The following is a 15634-nucleotide window of genomic DNA, read 5'->3' as shown; positions in this document are numbered from 1 at the left end:
TTCCTGCTTTTCAAACAAGATTCTTTCTGCATTCATCCAGAGGTATGGTCAACATGGATATTTTACAGATTTAGTAAGGATGGATTGTTTAAGTGTCTCTGAAGTAGATTTTTTAATTACAGGCTGATCCTTTTTAATTATTTCAAAGGTGAGGAAGTGCACAAAACTGATTATTTCAAGAAATGAATAAAGAAGTACCTTTGCTAGGAAATAAAGATTTTTAAGGGATTATGTTCTTAATAAATTAGTAATGTTTTCCCATATTGCTATTTACAGCGTTTCAATTGTGATATGATACGAATTCCCCTTCATTACGAACTAACTCTTGATGTTTTTCAGCTTCTTTTTTTTTATAGCTATATTAAAAATTATGAATTGAAAAGGAGTTTTGAGATTCTTATGCAATAAAGTCCTGACTATATGCAACATTCCTCATTTGACTAAAGTATAGAAAGGATTGATCTGGCAAAATTCGTTTGAATAATTTTGGATATGCATTACTATTCATTTATGTCTCTTTCTAAAGGCACAGCAAATCCAAAAGTCACTTTTAAGATGTCGGAAATACTGATTGATGCTGAAGGAAGGGTAAGTATAAAATGTTAGCTATTTGTATCATTTGACTAGTCTGTCAATAGAGATTTTAGATATGCTTTTTTATTTTTTGGACTTGTTGAACTTGCTGAGACATCTACAGATCATGATTTCAGGTTGACCTAATTTTCTACTTTGGAAACTTTCTGCTGGTTCCCAAGATAGGAATATAGGGATATGCATATTTACCACTCCTTTCCAGTATTTTTCCTCTTGGCCTGTGTTAATTCTCCAGATCAGTATTTCTTAAATAGTGGTTACTGACTGGTGAGTTACCTTCTTTGTTGAATAGATGTCTACAGTAGATTAAATATCCCTCATTTCTTTAATACTGCTACTTTCCATTTGGACAGATGCTTATAAGCTAAATGCACACAAAATTAATTTAAAAACAGTCTTCTCTGCTAGACTTTTTTAACAACTTTATTGAAGTATAATTATACACACACACACACACACACACACACACACACAGAGTTTAAATATTTATTTATTTATTTGGCTGCACAGGTTCTTTTTAGTTGTGGCACGTGGGGTCTTTGTTGCCGCATGCGGGATCTTTTTTAGTTGTGGCATGTGGGATCTAGTTCTCTGACCAGGGATCGAACCTGGGCCCCCTGCACTGTGAGTGCAGAGTCTTAACCACTGGACTGCCAGGGAAGTCCCTGAAATATAATTCACATACAATACAATTCACTCATTTAAAGTTTAAAATGGCCTTTAGTATATTCACAGAATTGTGCAGCCATCACCACAGTCAATTTTAGAACATTTTCATTACCCCTGAAAGAAACTCACATCCCTTAATCATCACCCCCAAACCTTTCCATGCCCCACAACCCTGGGCAACCACTAATCTACTTTGTATCTATGGATTTGCCTATTCTGGACATTTCTTATAAATGAAATCATACAGTATCTAGTCTGAGTTCTTTCACTTAGCATCATGTTTTCAAGCACTAATCATGTTGGCACCACGTAACAGCATTTCACTACTTTTTATTGCCCCAAAATATTCCATTGTATGGATATACCACATTTTATTTATCCTAGCCATCTTAGTGGATTTGAAGTTGCACCTTACTGTGGTTTTGATTTACATTTTTCTGATGGCTAATGATGTTGAGCATCTTTTCATGTGCTTATTGGCCATTTGTATATCTTCTTTGGAGAACTGTCTATTCAGATCCTTTGTCCATTTTTTAAAAAGTATATTTAAAATTGTGTTATACTATTAAGGGAAAAAAGTTTGCTTACTCAGGACCATTTCACTAATATATTACAAAAATAGTATTTTAAGCTAAAATATAAGGAACTAGAGACTATTATTTTTCTTAGATACTAGAGTCTATAAAGTGATTAAAATCTGATTTTACCAGTTATTATCAAGAGTTCTGTTAGTATAAACTCATGGGAAAAGACGTTTAGACTATGCTAATTCTTGTAGTTAGAACTTTTTAGGTGTAAGAGCACCAGTATAGGTAACCCATGCCCTACTGCTGGTTTTGTTAATCCTGTGTACCTAAGACTGAAAAAGTTTGCTGTTAAAGATAGTGATTTAAGTAGACCAATAAGCTAGTTACTTATATCAGTCTTCTATAACTAGATTCCTTTTTTCTTTTTTAATAGCTTATAGATGTCATAGATAAGGAACTAATTCAGCCTTTTGAGATTCTGTTTGAAGGAGTTGAATATATTGCCAGAGCTGGATGGACTCCAGAGGGAAAATAGTGCGTATGTTAAATTGCCACTTCTTTACAAATAATTTAGGACCCAGAACTGTCTGTGCTGTTAGGTTTTCCTTTCCGTTGGAGCTGCCTTCACATGTAAATTTGAAGTGTAGATAGTTCTGCACAAAGAATTTTTCCTGAACTAAGTGGACTTGTAATCCTATAAGCATAGGTGCATTGCATTTTAGTTCTGTCTCTTAGCCCGTCACAGTTTCACAGTGTTATTTGTGGTTAAATTGTATGACTTTTAGGCTCACATATAAGTATGTATTTTTTTAATTGAATAATTAAGCAGAAACATTTGTAGAGCCTTATGTGAAGATGATTACATGTAGTTCCTGTGTCTAATGTGGGCAACAGGAGTTTCACGAGGCATTTATCGACATTAAAGGGAGAAAACAATTTCAAAGGCCATCTGTGATTTTGGAAATTTAAAGAAAACTACTTATAAAAACTCTACTCAAGCTTAACTTTTAAAAATAAGCGTAGAATAAGCTAATACTTTTAATTAGCCATTTGTAAGTGATAATTTAACATATACTAAAGCAATACTTTCATTGTGATTATAGAAATAACTGATGGGTGCTAGGGGAAAGATTAGTGGAATATTCATTTTCTGAAGAGTGTGCTTTATTTTGTGCTTTTCTTTTGTTTATTTAAATAGTTCATGGGCTATCCTACTAGATCGCTCCCAAACTCGCCTACAGATAGTGTTGATCTCACCTGAATTATTTATCCCAGTAGAAGATGATGCCATGGAAAGACAGAGACTCATCGAGTCAGTACCTGACTCTGTGACGCCACTGATTATCTATGAAGAAACAACAGACATCTGGATAAATGTATGCATGTTTTCTTGTACTTGTTTTGAATATTTTCTCAGAATGCTAAAGCAAATGAAGCTCGATATCAAACTATCAAAATGAATTTTTTGAGTTCAAAGTAACCTTGAATGTTATTTGCTTAGTTTGAACATTTTCAGATTGGAATGTTAGTTCCAGAATGGGTAATGGTTTGTACATAAAAGGTAGATGCCACTGAAATGACATCTCCCTGGCTGCAGAATTGCCCTTGTTTCTGGACACATCAGATAATGAAAACACAGCCTCATTAGTGCCTCTGAGAGGACCACAAGAATCCTGTCTAGGAAAGACTTTCTCTTTTAACTCTTTTAAGTTGGCAAACTATACCAAAATATAACAGTTTGGGATTGAATTTTTCATTTTCCAGTTTAGTGGAAAAAACTTAAACAAGATACAAAATAAATAAAGCCAGCTCACTCCCTGGCTGAATATAGGCTTCATATGATTCACCTAAAACAGATGAACATCTGTTTTCCCTTGAACTGTTAGAATATTTCTCTCTGGAAAAGAAAAGTAAAAGACATTTTTCCTCATCACTTCTGTAATAAGATTTATATCATTAAACAAACTTCGTGCCGTGTTTCAAAGAACTTCAGAGATGGTGAGTAAGAAACAGCTTTTGGTCATATTTTTCTTTTTTCTCCATTTGGAAACATTTATTTCTCAATAGATGAAGTCTTTGACTAAAGTAAGAGAAACGTGAAAGGCCTAGGCAAAATCTCTAATTGTACATATACCATACACCCTAGCCTGACAGTTATTTATATTTCAGAGTATGTTTATCAAGTAATTCTTCTTTCTCTGGCTTAATTGAATTTTTTATGTAGTATTTTCATTAATGTGTATAGTAAATTAAGCTATTCATTTTACAGATCCATGACATCTTTCATGTTTTTCCCCAAAGTCATGAAGATGAAATTGAATTTATTTTTGCCTCTGAATGCAAAACAGGTTTTCGTCATTTATATAAAATCACATCCATTTTAAAGGAGAGCAAATACAAACGATCCAGTGGTGGGCTGCCTGCCCCAAGTAAGAAATCCTTTTTTATTTAAAAAGGGGAAAACGTTGGGGGCAGAAGGTGGGAGGGGCAGGGTAATGTAATGTCTTTTTTGTGTACTTTATAAGCATAGGACAGAGTTCTTGATGGATACATAATAAACTATTAATAGTGGGTAATCTCTGGGTATTGGGATTATTTATTTTTACTTTCTGTTTTTGCCTTAACTATACATTTTGTTTAAAGTGAGCTCATATAATTTTTAGATTAAAAAAGCTAGTTTTAAAATGTTATGAAGTTATTAGATATTTGTGCATACTAGATTTTTTTTATACTGTCTGCATCTACACTGAAGTTGATTTATAGGCATAGCTCTTCAGATTGATATAATTATGTTTCCCAAAGTGAAATTAAATATTATGTCAACTGAAGTTAGTTTCTTTTTAAAAAGTGATGGTTTTCCTTCTGGGAAATGTAATACAGAATGTGTAAGCCTAGGAAAAATGACATTGAATACTCCTGTGTTTTTAAAAAATTGAGTTATGGTTTTCTACTTTAATAATATAGAGTTTGTTTGGAATACTAGGCATTTAATGATGTTATGTTACATGCTTTACTGCCATTTGTAACTTAACGGACTCAACATAGCCATTTTTTAAAAACTGTAGTAAAATATACAAACCAAAATTTATCATTTTAACTTTTAAGTGTGCGGTTTCATGGCATTAAGTGTATTCATATTGTTCTGCAACCATCACCACCATCCATCTCCAGCACTTTTTTCATCTTCCAAAACTGAAACTATCCAATAAATAATACCCGATTTAGTGGAAAATAAGTAACTTCTCATTCCTTCCTCCCCTCAGCCCCTGGCAACCACTTTCTGTCTCTGAATTTGACTACTCTAGATACCTCATATAAGTGGAATCATACAGGTCTGTCCTTTTATGACTGCCTTATTTCATTTAGCATAGTGTCTTCAAGGTTCAGCCAGGTTGTAGCATGTGTCAAAATGTCCTTCCTTTTTAAGGTTGAATAATATTCCATTGTATATAGAAACACATTTTGTTTATCCATTCACCTATCCATGAACAGATGGGTTGCTTCTACCTTTTGACTGTTGTGAATAATGCTGTAATGAGCATGGGTGGACAGACATCTGTTTCAGACCCTGCTTTCAGTTATTTTGGGTATATACCCAGAAGCGAAATTGCTGGATATGGTAACTCTTTTTGTAATTTTTTGAGGAACCACCATTCTCTTTTCCATAGCACCTGCAGCTTAGTACATTCCCATTAGAAGTGCACAGAAGTTCAAATTTCTCCACATCTTCACTAACACTTGTTATTTTCTGGGTGTAGTTTTTTTTGTTTGTTTTGGTTTCATTTTTGTTTTGTGGGGTTTTTTTGCTAAGAGCCATCCTAGTGGGTGTGAAATGGTATGTCATTGTGCTTTTGATTTGCATTTTCCTAATGATTAGTAACATTATCACGTTGCTTAGCCATTTGTATATCTTCTTTAGAGAAATGTCTATTTGAATCCTCTGCCGACTTTTTAGTGGGTTGTTTTTTCAACATGGCCTTTTTTTAATATATATATATATTTATTTATTTATTTTTGACTGCATTGGGTCTTCGTTGCTGCGTGCAGGCTTTCTCTAGTTGCGGTGAGCAAGGGCTACTCTTTGTTGCAGTGCATGGGCTTCTTACTGCAGTGGCTTCTCTTGTTGCAGAGCACGGGCTCTAGGCATGCGGGCTCAGTAGTTGTGGCTCGTGGGCTCTAGTAGTTGTGGCACACGGGCTCAGTTGCTCCGTGGCACGTGGGATCTTCCCGGACCAGGACTCGAACCCGTGTCCCCTGCATTGGCAGGTGGATTCTTAACCACTGCACCACCAGGGAAGCCCTCAACATGGCCTTTTAAATATCATTCTTACTTGGGAAACAGTGAGCTACATCTTAGGACAGCAAAGTAAATACTGCCTATGACTTTGCTCCTTCTCTTAGCCTAATTTTTTTTTAATCAGACAGGAGCTTATGTATCCAAGATGGAGATTTCTTCCCTAAGAGCCTTAGTTTAATTTGTCCCTTAGCATGAAATTGCCCTTACCAGTTCCTCAGTTGTTCAGAAATTAAATCTGCTTATGGAATTCTGGAAAGTTTCGTGATGAAGACTGATCAAAGAGCTATGAATAGTAGTTAACTAACTAAAACAACATTCTTGGGACAGTGATAAAAAGATGATAACTTAAAATTTTATACTCCTGTTGAAGAATAAGAACTGTCACCTTAGCTAACATTCTTCTCAGAACACCTAGCTTCTTTTCCCTCTCAGTGTCTGTTTCTGGGCCCCTCAGTTTGTCTACCTCTTCTTTCCGTTTCCCTCCTTTATACTTAGTCTTTCTTGCTCCAGATCTTCCTCCTTTTCTTGATGTCCATTTTATTTTCTTCTTCCCTCCTTTCTTCCATGAGTGTCTATAATGTGTAACAATTAGTATTTTTAAAAACTATTTATTTATTTATTTGGTTGCACTGGGTCTTAATTGCGGCAGGTGGGCTCCTTAGTTGTGGCATGCATGTAGGATCTAGTTCCCTGAGCAGGGATCAAACCCGGACCCCCTACATTGGGAGCACGGAGTCTTAACCACTGCGCCACCAGGGAAGTCCCAATTAGTATTTATTATATGTTAAATAATATTTATTTTCTGGTGATAAAATTTAAAGTACTAAGTTGAATTGTTGTATCTAAGAAAAAGAAAAGGAGTCTATTTTTTTTTAACTTGAGTAGGACCCTACTTAAGATCCTGTATCATTTCACCATCTCAGCTTGTCCTCAGCTGTCACTCCCCAGAGCCAGAGCTGGTAGCAGCTAGGCATAGAGCAGTGGTTCCATTTTTTTAACTTTGTCCTTAGGCCACTGAGAGAGCCTCATCTACCAAGACAGAATCTTATAAAGATAAATGAGACATGTTGGTATGGACTATGGTAATACCCAGTTTGGTTTTGGCAAATGAAAAACAGTTGTATTAAAATTTTCCTTTTCTGGCTTCTTAGGTAGTTTGTTGCATTTCTGGAAGAAATGCCTTATTGACCCATTAGATTTTTTTATCTTTCTAACCAAGGGTCTAGGAATGCAAGTGCTTTTGAGTTTTCTGTCTTTGCCGTAAGAATCTATTTTGCTGTTTTCACTTTATTTACATGGATTATTCCATTATTATTATGAAGACTCATAACTTGGAATTTTTTTTAACTTTAGACCTTATTATAAGGTGAAATTCACATAACATTAACCATTTTAAAGTGAACATTTAAAATGAACTGTGGCATTTAGTACATTTACAGAGTTGTGCAACTACCTACCACCTCTATCTAGTTCCAAAACATTTTCATTACTCCAGACATAACGTTGAATTTTTCAGTGTTAACTTTTTGGAAAAAAGAGTTTAGAATACTATTTTTCATTGTTTCATTTGCTTGTAGTCTGGTGTAGAGTGCTGAATTATGATTATGTTTATCTTCAGGTGATTTCAAGTGCCCTGTCAAAGAGGAAATAGCAATTACCAGCGGTGAATGGGAAGTCCTTGGCCGGCATGGATCTAATGTATGTTCTTTTATTCTACTGATATATTTAGTCAACATCAGCTGTGTGTATGCAGTACTAAAAATCAGTAGTGCAACTTCCTATGACCCCAGTATTTTGAAAATATTTTTAGGGCCTAAAAGAACCCAGTTTGTTGGAAAAGAAGAGTCTTAGTTTAAATTATAAATCTTACCCATTTTATAACCCTAGTATTAGATGTAACTAAAGGTCACCATTTTCAAATACAGTGTTGCTACTTAATAAGGAAAGGGCTGGTCCATACTTTTCGAGTCTAGCAAAAGTGAGTTATGATATAGTTTGAAAATTATTTCTAAATCTCTTATAGACGACTTGTGTCATTTCTACATTAGAAAATGCATTTACTACTTCTGAAGTAGTGATGCTGTTTCATTCACCTGTTTATCTTATCTCACAAATTTGAAGTTTCATCTGCCACCTGCAGAATTTGATGAACATTTATACAGAGCGTAGATTGATAAGGAAGAGGAGGGAAATCCACCCTCTGTTTCACTCTCGGCATATGGCTTCTGTAGTAATTCAATGAATTCTAATTTTATTTCTTTTGCATTTTATAGTACCTTGTGTTTGTTTCAACTTTCAGTTAGGTGGTCAGTTTCATGAGATCTCTAAGAAAGCCATCCTTTATGTGTGATAACGTACAGTTAAGTTGATGTATGCTACCAGGATTTAGTGAAGGCCTGTGATTTCCTCAAATTGATTCGGAGATTTACTGAAGGATTATATATACTGGCTACTATAGAAGTCACTCATAGTCCCCAAGGTGATTAAGGAGAAAGAATGAAGATCTAGGTCCCAGGTTTGTTTTTGTTGGTAAAAACTTTAGAATATAATAGGCGACCTTTAAAGTCCTGTTTCCACTGAGAGTGTCACATGACCTTTTGGTTACATATTCAATATATTTTTTTCTCTTTGGGGACCTTGGATGTTATTGTCACCTAAGAAAAATCTTACAGTGTAATTCTAAGTTCTGATAATAAAAATTTACACTAATGTAAACATGCTGTGTAATGGTTGGGCAATACTGAGAGAATCCCCAAAATTGTATTTATGCAGATCTGAACCTTATTTGGGCAACCTAAGCGTCTTTCTACTACTTGCCATAATGTACATCAATTTTCTTCTTTATGTCATGCTTATTTATGTGATGTGGTTGTGTCTCTCTTACTCTTCTATTTTCTCTCTATTCTTGCTTTACTTTTTTTAAGTTACCTTTCCCTTCTTTTGCCAGTGACCTGTTCACACCCAAAGATTTCTAATGACCATAATTGAGTAAATCTTTGAGGCTTTTAAACCCACGTGCCCTTAGGGTTCTCAAAGTGTGTTCTCTGGACCACAGAGGATCAGCATCACCTGGGAACTTTTTAGAACTACAAATTCTTGGCCCCCCTCGCTCCCCAGACCTCCTGAATCAAAAAGTCTGGGGGTGGGACCCAGCAATCTGTTTCACAAGCCCCTCAGGTGATTCTGATATTCATGTGAGGCTGAAACCCTCAGGTGTTTCCTGTAAAGTTGCTACATGAAACAAAGAAAAGGGGAGTGAGGAATTAACCAGTTATTTATGCAGTTTTGAGGGGTCTGACTTCCAACTGCTAGGTCAAGAGCAGAACCAGTCCTGACGTTTTGCACAGATTAACACATACCTGTGAAGCTTCATGAATGTTTGTTCTGCCACTTCCTATCCTTTGTATTCTTTCTGTCTATGTCATATAGGTCTACTTAATGTCAACTGTGTTTGTTTCTCTATCCATGCATGCTAAGAAAATGTTTATAATGACTAAGAAGAAGCTTCTTGGAGAAAATGTGGCATTTAAAAATACTTGCTTTTAGAAATGTACTTGTGTTTTCTTTGCTGTATGAAACAGTTTGAATTTTTTAAAATAAATTTATTTATTTTATTTATTTATTTTTGGCTGTGTTGGGTCTTTGTTGCTGCACACGGGCTTTCTCTAGTTGCAGTGAGCGGGGGCTATTGTTTGTTGGGGTGCACGGGCTTCTCACTGCGGTGCCTTCTCTTGTTGCGGAGCATGGGCTCTAGGCGCGCAGGCTCAGTAGTTGTGGCTCGTGGGCTCTAGAACGCAGGCTCAGTAGTTGTGGCACACAGGCTTAGTTGCTCCACAGCATATGGAATCTTCCTGGACCAGGGATCGAACCCGTGTCCCCTGCATTGGCAAGCAGATTCTTTTTTTTTTTTTTTGACTGTTTATTTTTTTTTTAACATCTTTATTTGAGTATAATTGCTTTACAATGGTGTGTTAGTTTCTGCTTCATAACAAAGTGAATCAGCTATACACATACCTGTATCCCCATATGTCCTCCCTCTTGCGTCTCCCTCCCACCATCCCTATCCCACCCCTCTAGGAGGTCACAAAGCACCAAGCTGATCTCCCTGTGCTATGTGGCTGCTTCCCACTAGCTATCTGTTTTGCATTTGGTAGTGTATATATGTCAGTGCCACTCTCTCACTTCATCTCAGCTTACCCTTCCCCCTCCCTGTGTCCTCAAGTCTGTTCTCTACATTTGAGTCTCTATTCCTGTCCTGGCAGGCGATTCTTAACCACTGCACCACCATGGAAGCCCACACAGTTTGAATTTTATTAAACATCATTTGAGTAGGCTGCTAGAATATTTTGAAAAGGAACAATAAAAGCCATTTATTTAGAATCCTACTGTAATTTAGGAAGAATATTAAGTGAATTCAGCTATGAGTATACTTGCAGTTATTTTGAGTTCTGAATGAAGACTTAAAAGATCCTTCATACTTATTTATAAACTATACCAGTACTGAAACTGATTGAGTGATGGCGTTCAGTTATTCCCCAACCCAATAGATAAGAAATTTTTACAAATTTATACAAAAGACTAAAAAAGCACTGCCTAAGATAATGCTGCACTGAGAAATAGGATGCTAAAATTAAACTCTTTTAAGTGTGCATGAATGGTTGACCTGAGCTGTAATATAGGTATTTTTTTCTCTGTAAAGGATTGTCATTTTAATGAAATAATTTTTGTATTTTAAGAAAAGTACACATTCTAACCATATAGGAAACTACCAATAGCATGCAACTTGGTCATCCTTTTACCTTCTGGACAGGATCTATTCTTAGCTATAAGACATGAGCAAAACCAACTCAAGCTTATTAACATTGGTGACAAATTTTTAAAAGAGGCACAAGGCAAAGGGTGGCTCAAATGATTCTGAATAAAATTGGATATTGTTTGTTAAATCACTGGTCTTGCCAAGGTCATACTAGCACTGATTTTTTTGTTGTTATTTTGACAGATCCAGGTTGATGAAGTCAGAAAGCTGGTATATTTTGAAGGCACCAAAGACTCTCCTTTAGAACATCACCTGTACGTGGTCAGTTATGTAAATCCTGGAGAGGTGACAAGGCTGACCGACCGTGGCTATTCCCACTCTTGCTGCATCAGCCGGGTATTAAGTCCCTGTTTGAAAAGGGTTTCCTGTCATATAAAAAAACCTCTATTCATGTAATACTCCTTTTCAGTAATGTGAAAATTGGTGAAGTTGGCCTGCAAAAACCTTATACTTAACTTTAGAATTGTATATGTGTATAAATGGTCAGACTCTTAACCATACTCCAGCTGTAGCATCAGTGCACATGTAGCAACAGATAACCTTTTTTACTTTTCCCTGGGGAAAAGTAATTGTTTTTCCTTTCTCTAGCATTGTGACTTCTTTATAAGTAAGTATAGTAACCAGAAGAATCCACACTGTGTGTCCCTTTACAAGCTCTCAAGTCCTGAAGATGACCCAACCTGCAAAACAAAGGAATTTTGGGCCACCATTTTGGATTCAGCAGGTACTCATTTCCCTGCGCCTGATCTTAAGTAGGATTAGTACATTAGGGCACTAAACCTGTGTCATATGTCCACATTTCCTGAACAGAGTCTTCCCGTCTCTTATCACCACCTGTCCCTGAGCTGCTGGGTTCCTGATTGATCCCACCCCTCCTAGTCTGTCAATTATCATATAAGACTGGTTACCGCCTACTCCAGGCAGGAGCAAGTCTGGAAGGCCTTTTTGAAAATAAGATTAAAATAGTCAAGATACCAGCTAGGAAGTGATTTATTCACATGTTTGGATGAGTTCCCAGATAAACAACTGAATTTGAAGGTAATATATACTGAACTAGTAAGACTCTTGGGAAGGGAAGCTGCAGCTTTAAGGAATACCCAACTGGTCACTTTCTTAAACTTCTACAGCACTTGTAATGGCCATCTTAATAAAAGATAGAACACTCATTCTCTATGGGAGTGAAGAGCACTGTGAATTACCTATTTTTAAAATGCTTGATTTCTTAAACATGAAGAATGGACTAATTTTTTATATCTTTTAATTCATTTTATCCCCAAATCCTTTTTTCCTGTTAGGTATTTTCACTCATAAATACCTCCTAAGGGATTAAGAAATTAGTGCAAATCCACAAGGTATAAGTATGTTCTGATGTCCACAATCAGGATTTGTAATATGGTGATGATCTCTGCTTAGACTGTAACATCATCCAGTATACACAGATTTAGTATAGGTCTGTATCGCTTTGGAAAACCAATTAAGTTAATTTGTGGTTTCAGTTTCCCATCAGGTATATGGCTTAACCATAAATAAGTTACACAAACCGAGCACAAAGTATTTGTGTTCTGCATGTAAATACCTCCTGGGCTCCAAGGATTATTCATAATACTTTGTGTCTGCTTCTCAAATGGATAATTTGATATGTTCATTAGATTTCCTTTTTTAAAGATAACTTTGTGCTTGATTTCTTGCTTATCATCTGAAGGGGGGGATGGTTAGTTATTTGTGTATAGGGTGGTGGGTTTATCGTATCTTTTCCTTGCTCTCAGATTGCTGAGCTCCCATAAGAACTCCTTTTACAGACTGTGTTACCTCCTCTCAGGTCCTCTTCCTGACTATACCCCTCCAGAAATTTTTTCTTTTGAAAGCACTACTGGATTTACATTGTATGGGATGCTATACAAACCTCATGATCTACAACCTGGAAAGAAATACCCGACTGTGCTGTTTATATATGGTGGTCCTCAGGTGGGCATATTTATATACATATATGTGTGTGTGTGTATTTTTTCATTTTCTTTTTCTTTTTTTTAGGTGATTTGGTTTTTAAACGTCTGGTCAATTGTTTAAGTTAAGATTTGAACATTGCTGAGCCTCTGCTATTATTGACTCTGGCTTATGCTCTAATTATCCAATTTAGGAGTTCAGGAAGCTGGGTTTTCTTAGATAGCTAACTCGAAAATCAGTGTCAATTTCTTCTTTTTTCTTTTGGCCGCACCATGCGGTTTGTGGGATCTTAGTTCCCCGAGTAGGGATCAAACCCAGGTCCTCACCAGTGAAAGCACAGAGTCTTAACCACTGGACCGCCAAGGGAATTCCCTCAATGTCACATTCTTAATTTACAGTGAGGACTATAACTGTCATGGAGAATGTAGTATGTCAGTAGGTAAATATGTTGTTTTGTAGGTAGAGAACTTGTTTTGGAAATGATATTAAATAATTAAATGTCTTGGTAAATAAAGAGTCTTAACAGGTATTTTTGAAAGCCTTGGTAGCCTAATGAATTCCATCTCTTCATTCTAAGGCCACATCTCTCAAGAAAGCTATAATACTTTTATCAGCTAGTTAAGGCAACTGCTATACTACTATTCAGCACTGTAAGAAGTTTACACCTTGATTTTCTTGTTTCCACCTTAAATATTAGCATGTGAATATTAAGCAAATTTTACTGACTGTCAGAGTAAAGTATTTTGGATAGGTGAATTGGTAAATTGGTAATTTTTTTAATGTTTAATCTTGGTTATATATCTTACATTGAGACCCTGTAGAAATTAGAATATAATTACAATGTTTTTCTAATACAACTCTCTTGGACTCAGTAAATATCCTTTATAATTATACCCAGTTATTCAGATCTGGAAATGTATCTAGATGTAAAGTTATCCAAAAAATAAAAGTAACTACATAAGCCATAACATCTCAGCAATAACCGTCATATATCAAGTTAAATCACTTTGCCATTGTTTAGTGTGTTTTACAAACAAAGCGTGTTTCACATTTGTGTAATTGTCATCTACACATAAATTATGAAAGAATTAAATTAGACTTCTCTTAAAAACTTTGAGCTAATTCTTTGTAAACTTAAAAAAAGGTGTAATACAGGGCTTCCCTGGTGGCACAGTGGTTGAGAGTCCGCCTGCCGATGCAGGGGACACGGGTTCGTGCCCCAGTCTGGGAAGATCCCACATGCCGCGGAGCAGCTAGGCCCGTGAGCCATGGCTGCTGAGCCTGTGCGTCCGGAGCCTGTGCTCGGCAACGGGAGAGGCCACAACAGTGAGAGGCCCACATACTGCAAAAATATATATAAATAAATAAAAATAAATAAAAGGTGTAATACAAAGAAATTCAGGAGAGAAATTACAGGACACTCTCAGAAACTTTACATGTTTTGTTATATTATTTTGATATTATGACTAAGTAAGAAGGGTGTTTCTCCTTCCCAATGAAGAAATGATATATGAGATATGTGGAAAACACACTATAAAAACTAGCTGGTTATTTAGATTTTTAATACGAAAGGACTCGTTATATTAGTAATTAAGTTTAAAAAGTCTAAGCCATATGAAAAGGTAGTATCACTAAGCATTGCAAATCAAAACCACAGTGAGGTACCACCTCACACCCCTTAGGATAGCTATTAGCAAAAAAAAAAGGAAAATAATAAATGTTGGTGAGGGTGTAGAAAAATTGGAGCTCTAAAATGTTGCTGATGGGAATGTAAAATGATGCAGCTGCTATGGAAAACAATATGGCAGTACTTCAAAAAGTTAAACATAGAATTATAATCTGATCCAGCAATTCCATTTCAGGATATATACCCAAAAGAATTCAAAGCAAAAACTCAAACAGATACTTGTACACCAGTGTTGATTGCAACATTATTCACAATTGCCAAAAGGTAGAAGCAACCCCAGTGTCCGTTGATAGATGAATGGGTAAACAAAATGTGGTATGTAGAGGAATATTATGCAGCCTTTTAAAAAAAAGGAAATTCTGACTCATACTACAACATGGATGAACATTGAGCTCACTATGCTAAGTAAAATAAGCCAGGCACAGAAGGATAAATATTATATTTTTCCACTTGTATGAAGTACCTAGAAGAAGTAAATTCATAAAGACAGAAAGTAGAATAGAGGTTGTCAGGGACTGGGGAGGGATAGTGAATTATTGTTTACTGGGTTTGAAGTTTCTGTTTGGGATGATGAAAAAGTTCTGGAAATGGATAGTGATGATGGTTGCACAGCAGTGTGAATGTACTTAATACCACTGAATTATATACACTTAAAATGGTTAAAATGCATGTTTTACCATAATAAAGTCCTCGCCATGCAGTAAAAACAAAATTCTTTAATTGTTTGGAGTACTTTATGAATACAACTGCATTTTTTTGCACTTATAGAACAGTTTCTTTCTCAAAGTGTTCTTTGGAAGCATTCAAATTTGGTGAGGCCACAGGAGAATCTGCTATTCAGTTTGCAGGGAGATTTCCCCATAAGACTTTGCATGATAGAATGCATTTGATACTTCAGCCCACTGGGAGATCATTCATCCTTGTGTTTGATGACCATGTGGATTAGTTACGAAGAGGCTCCTTAATGTAAGATCAGATCTTTCTAATAGCACACAATGACCTTGCAAAATTTGATTAAATCACATAAGTGGTCCAAACCTTTTTTTTTCTTGGTGTATATTCAGGTCAAAGTGGGAATCTTTTTTTTTTTTTTTTTTTGC

The 15634-nt window shown here is 35.9% G+C and overlaps 1 protein-coding gene across 6 annotated transcripts in view; it reads left to right on the top strand.

Moving 5' to 3' along the window:
* DPP8 (dipeptidyl peptidase 8) overlaps positions 1-15634 on the top strand; it is a 54593-nt gene that overhangs the window by 27887 nt on the left and 11072 nt on the right. For all 6 annotated transcript variants that reach the window (XM_007448114.1, XM_007448110.1, XM_007448112.1 and 3 more), the window contains 8 exons: positions 527-588; positions 2224-2324; positions 2989-3166; positions 4060-4219; positions 7706-7785; positions 11087-11239; positions 11492-11627; positions 12723-12868. In XM_007448114.1, the coding sequence (XP_007448176.1) occupies positions 527-588; positions 2224-2324; positions 2989-3166; positions 4060-4219; positions 7706-7785; positions 11087-11239; positions 11492-11627; positions 12723-12868 (1016 nt within the window). The remainder of the gene's footprint in view (positions 1-526; positions 589-2223; positions 2325-2988; positions 3167-4059; positions 4220-7705; positions 7786-11086; positions 11240-11491; positions 11628-12722; positions 12869-15634) is intronic.

The sequence above is a fragment of the Lipotes vexillifer genome, unplaced genomic scaffold (assembly GCF_000442215.2).
Source record: "Lipotes vexillifer unplaced genomic scaffold, Lipotes_vexillifer_v1.1 scaffold713, whole genome shotgun sequence".
Lineage (NCBI taxonomy): Eukaryota > Metazoa > Chordata > Mammalia > Artiodactyla > Lipotidae > Lipotes > Lipotes vexillifer.
The sequence above is the reverse complement of the archived record's forward strand: the minus strand, read 5'-3'. Positions and strand labels throughout refer to the sequence as shown.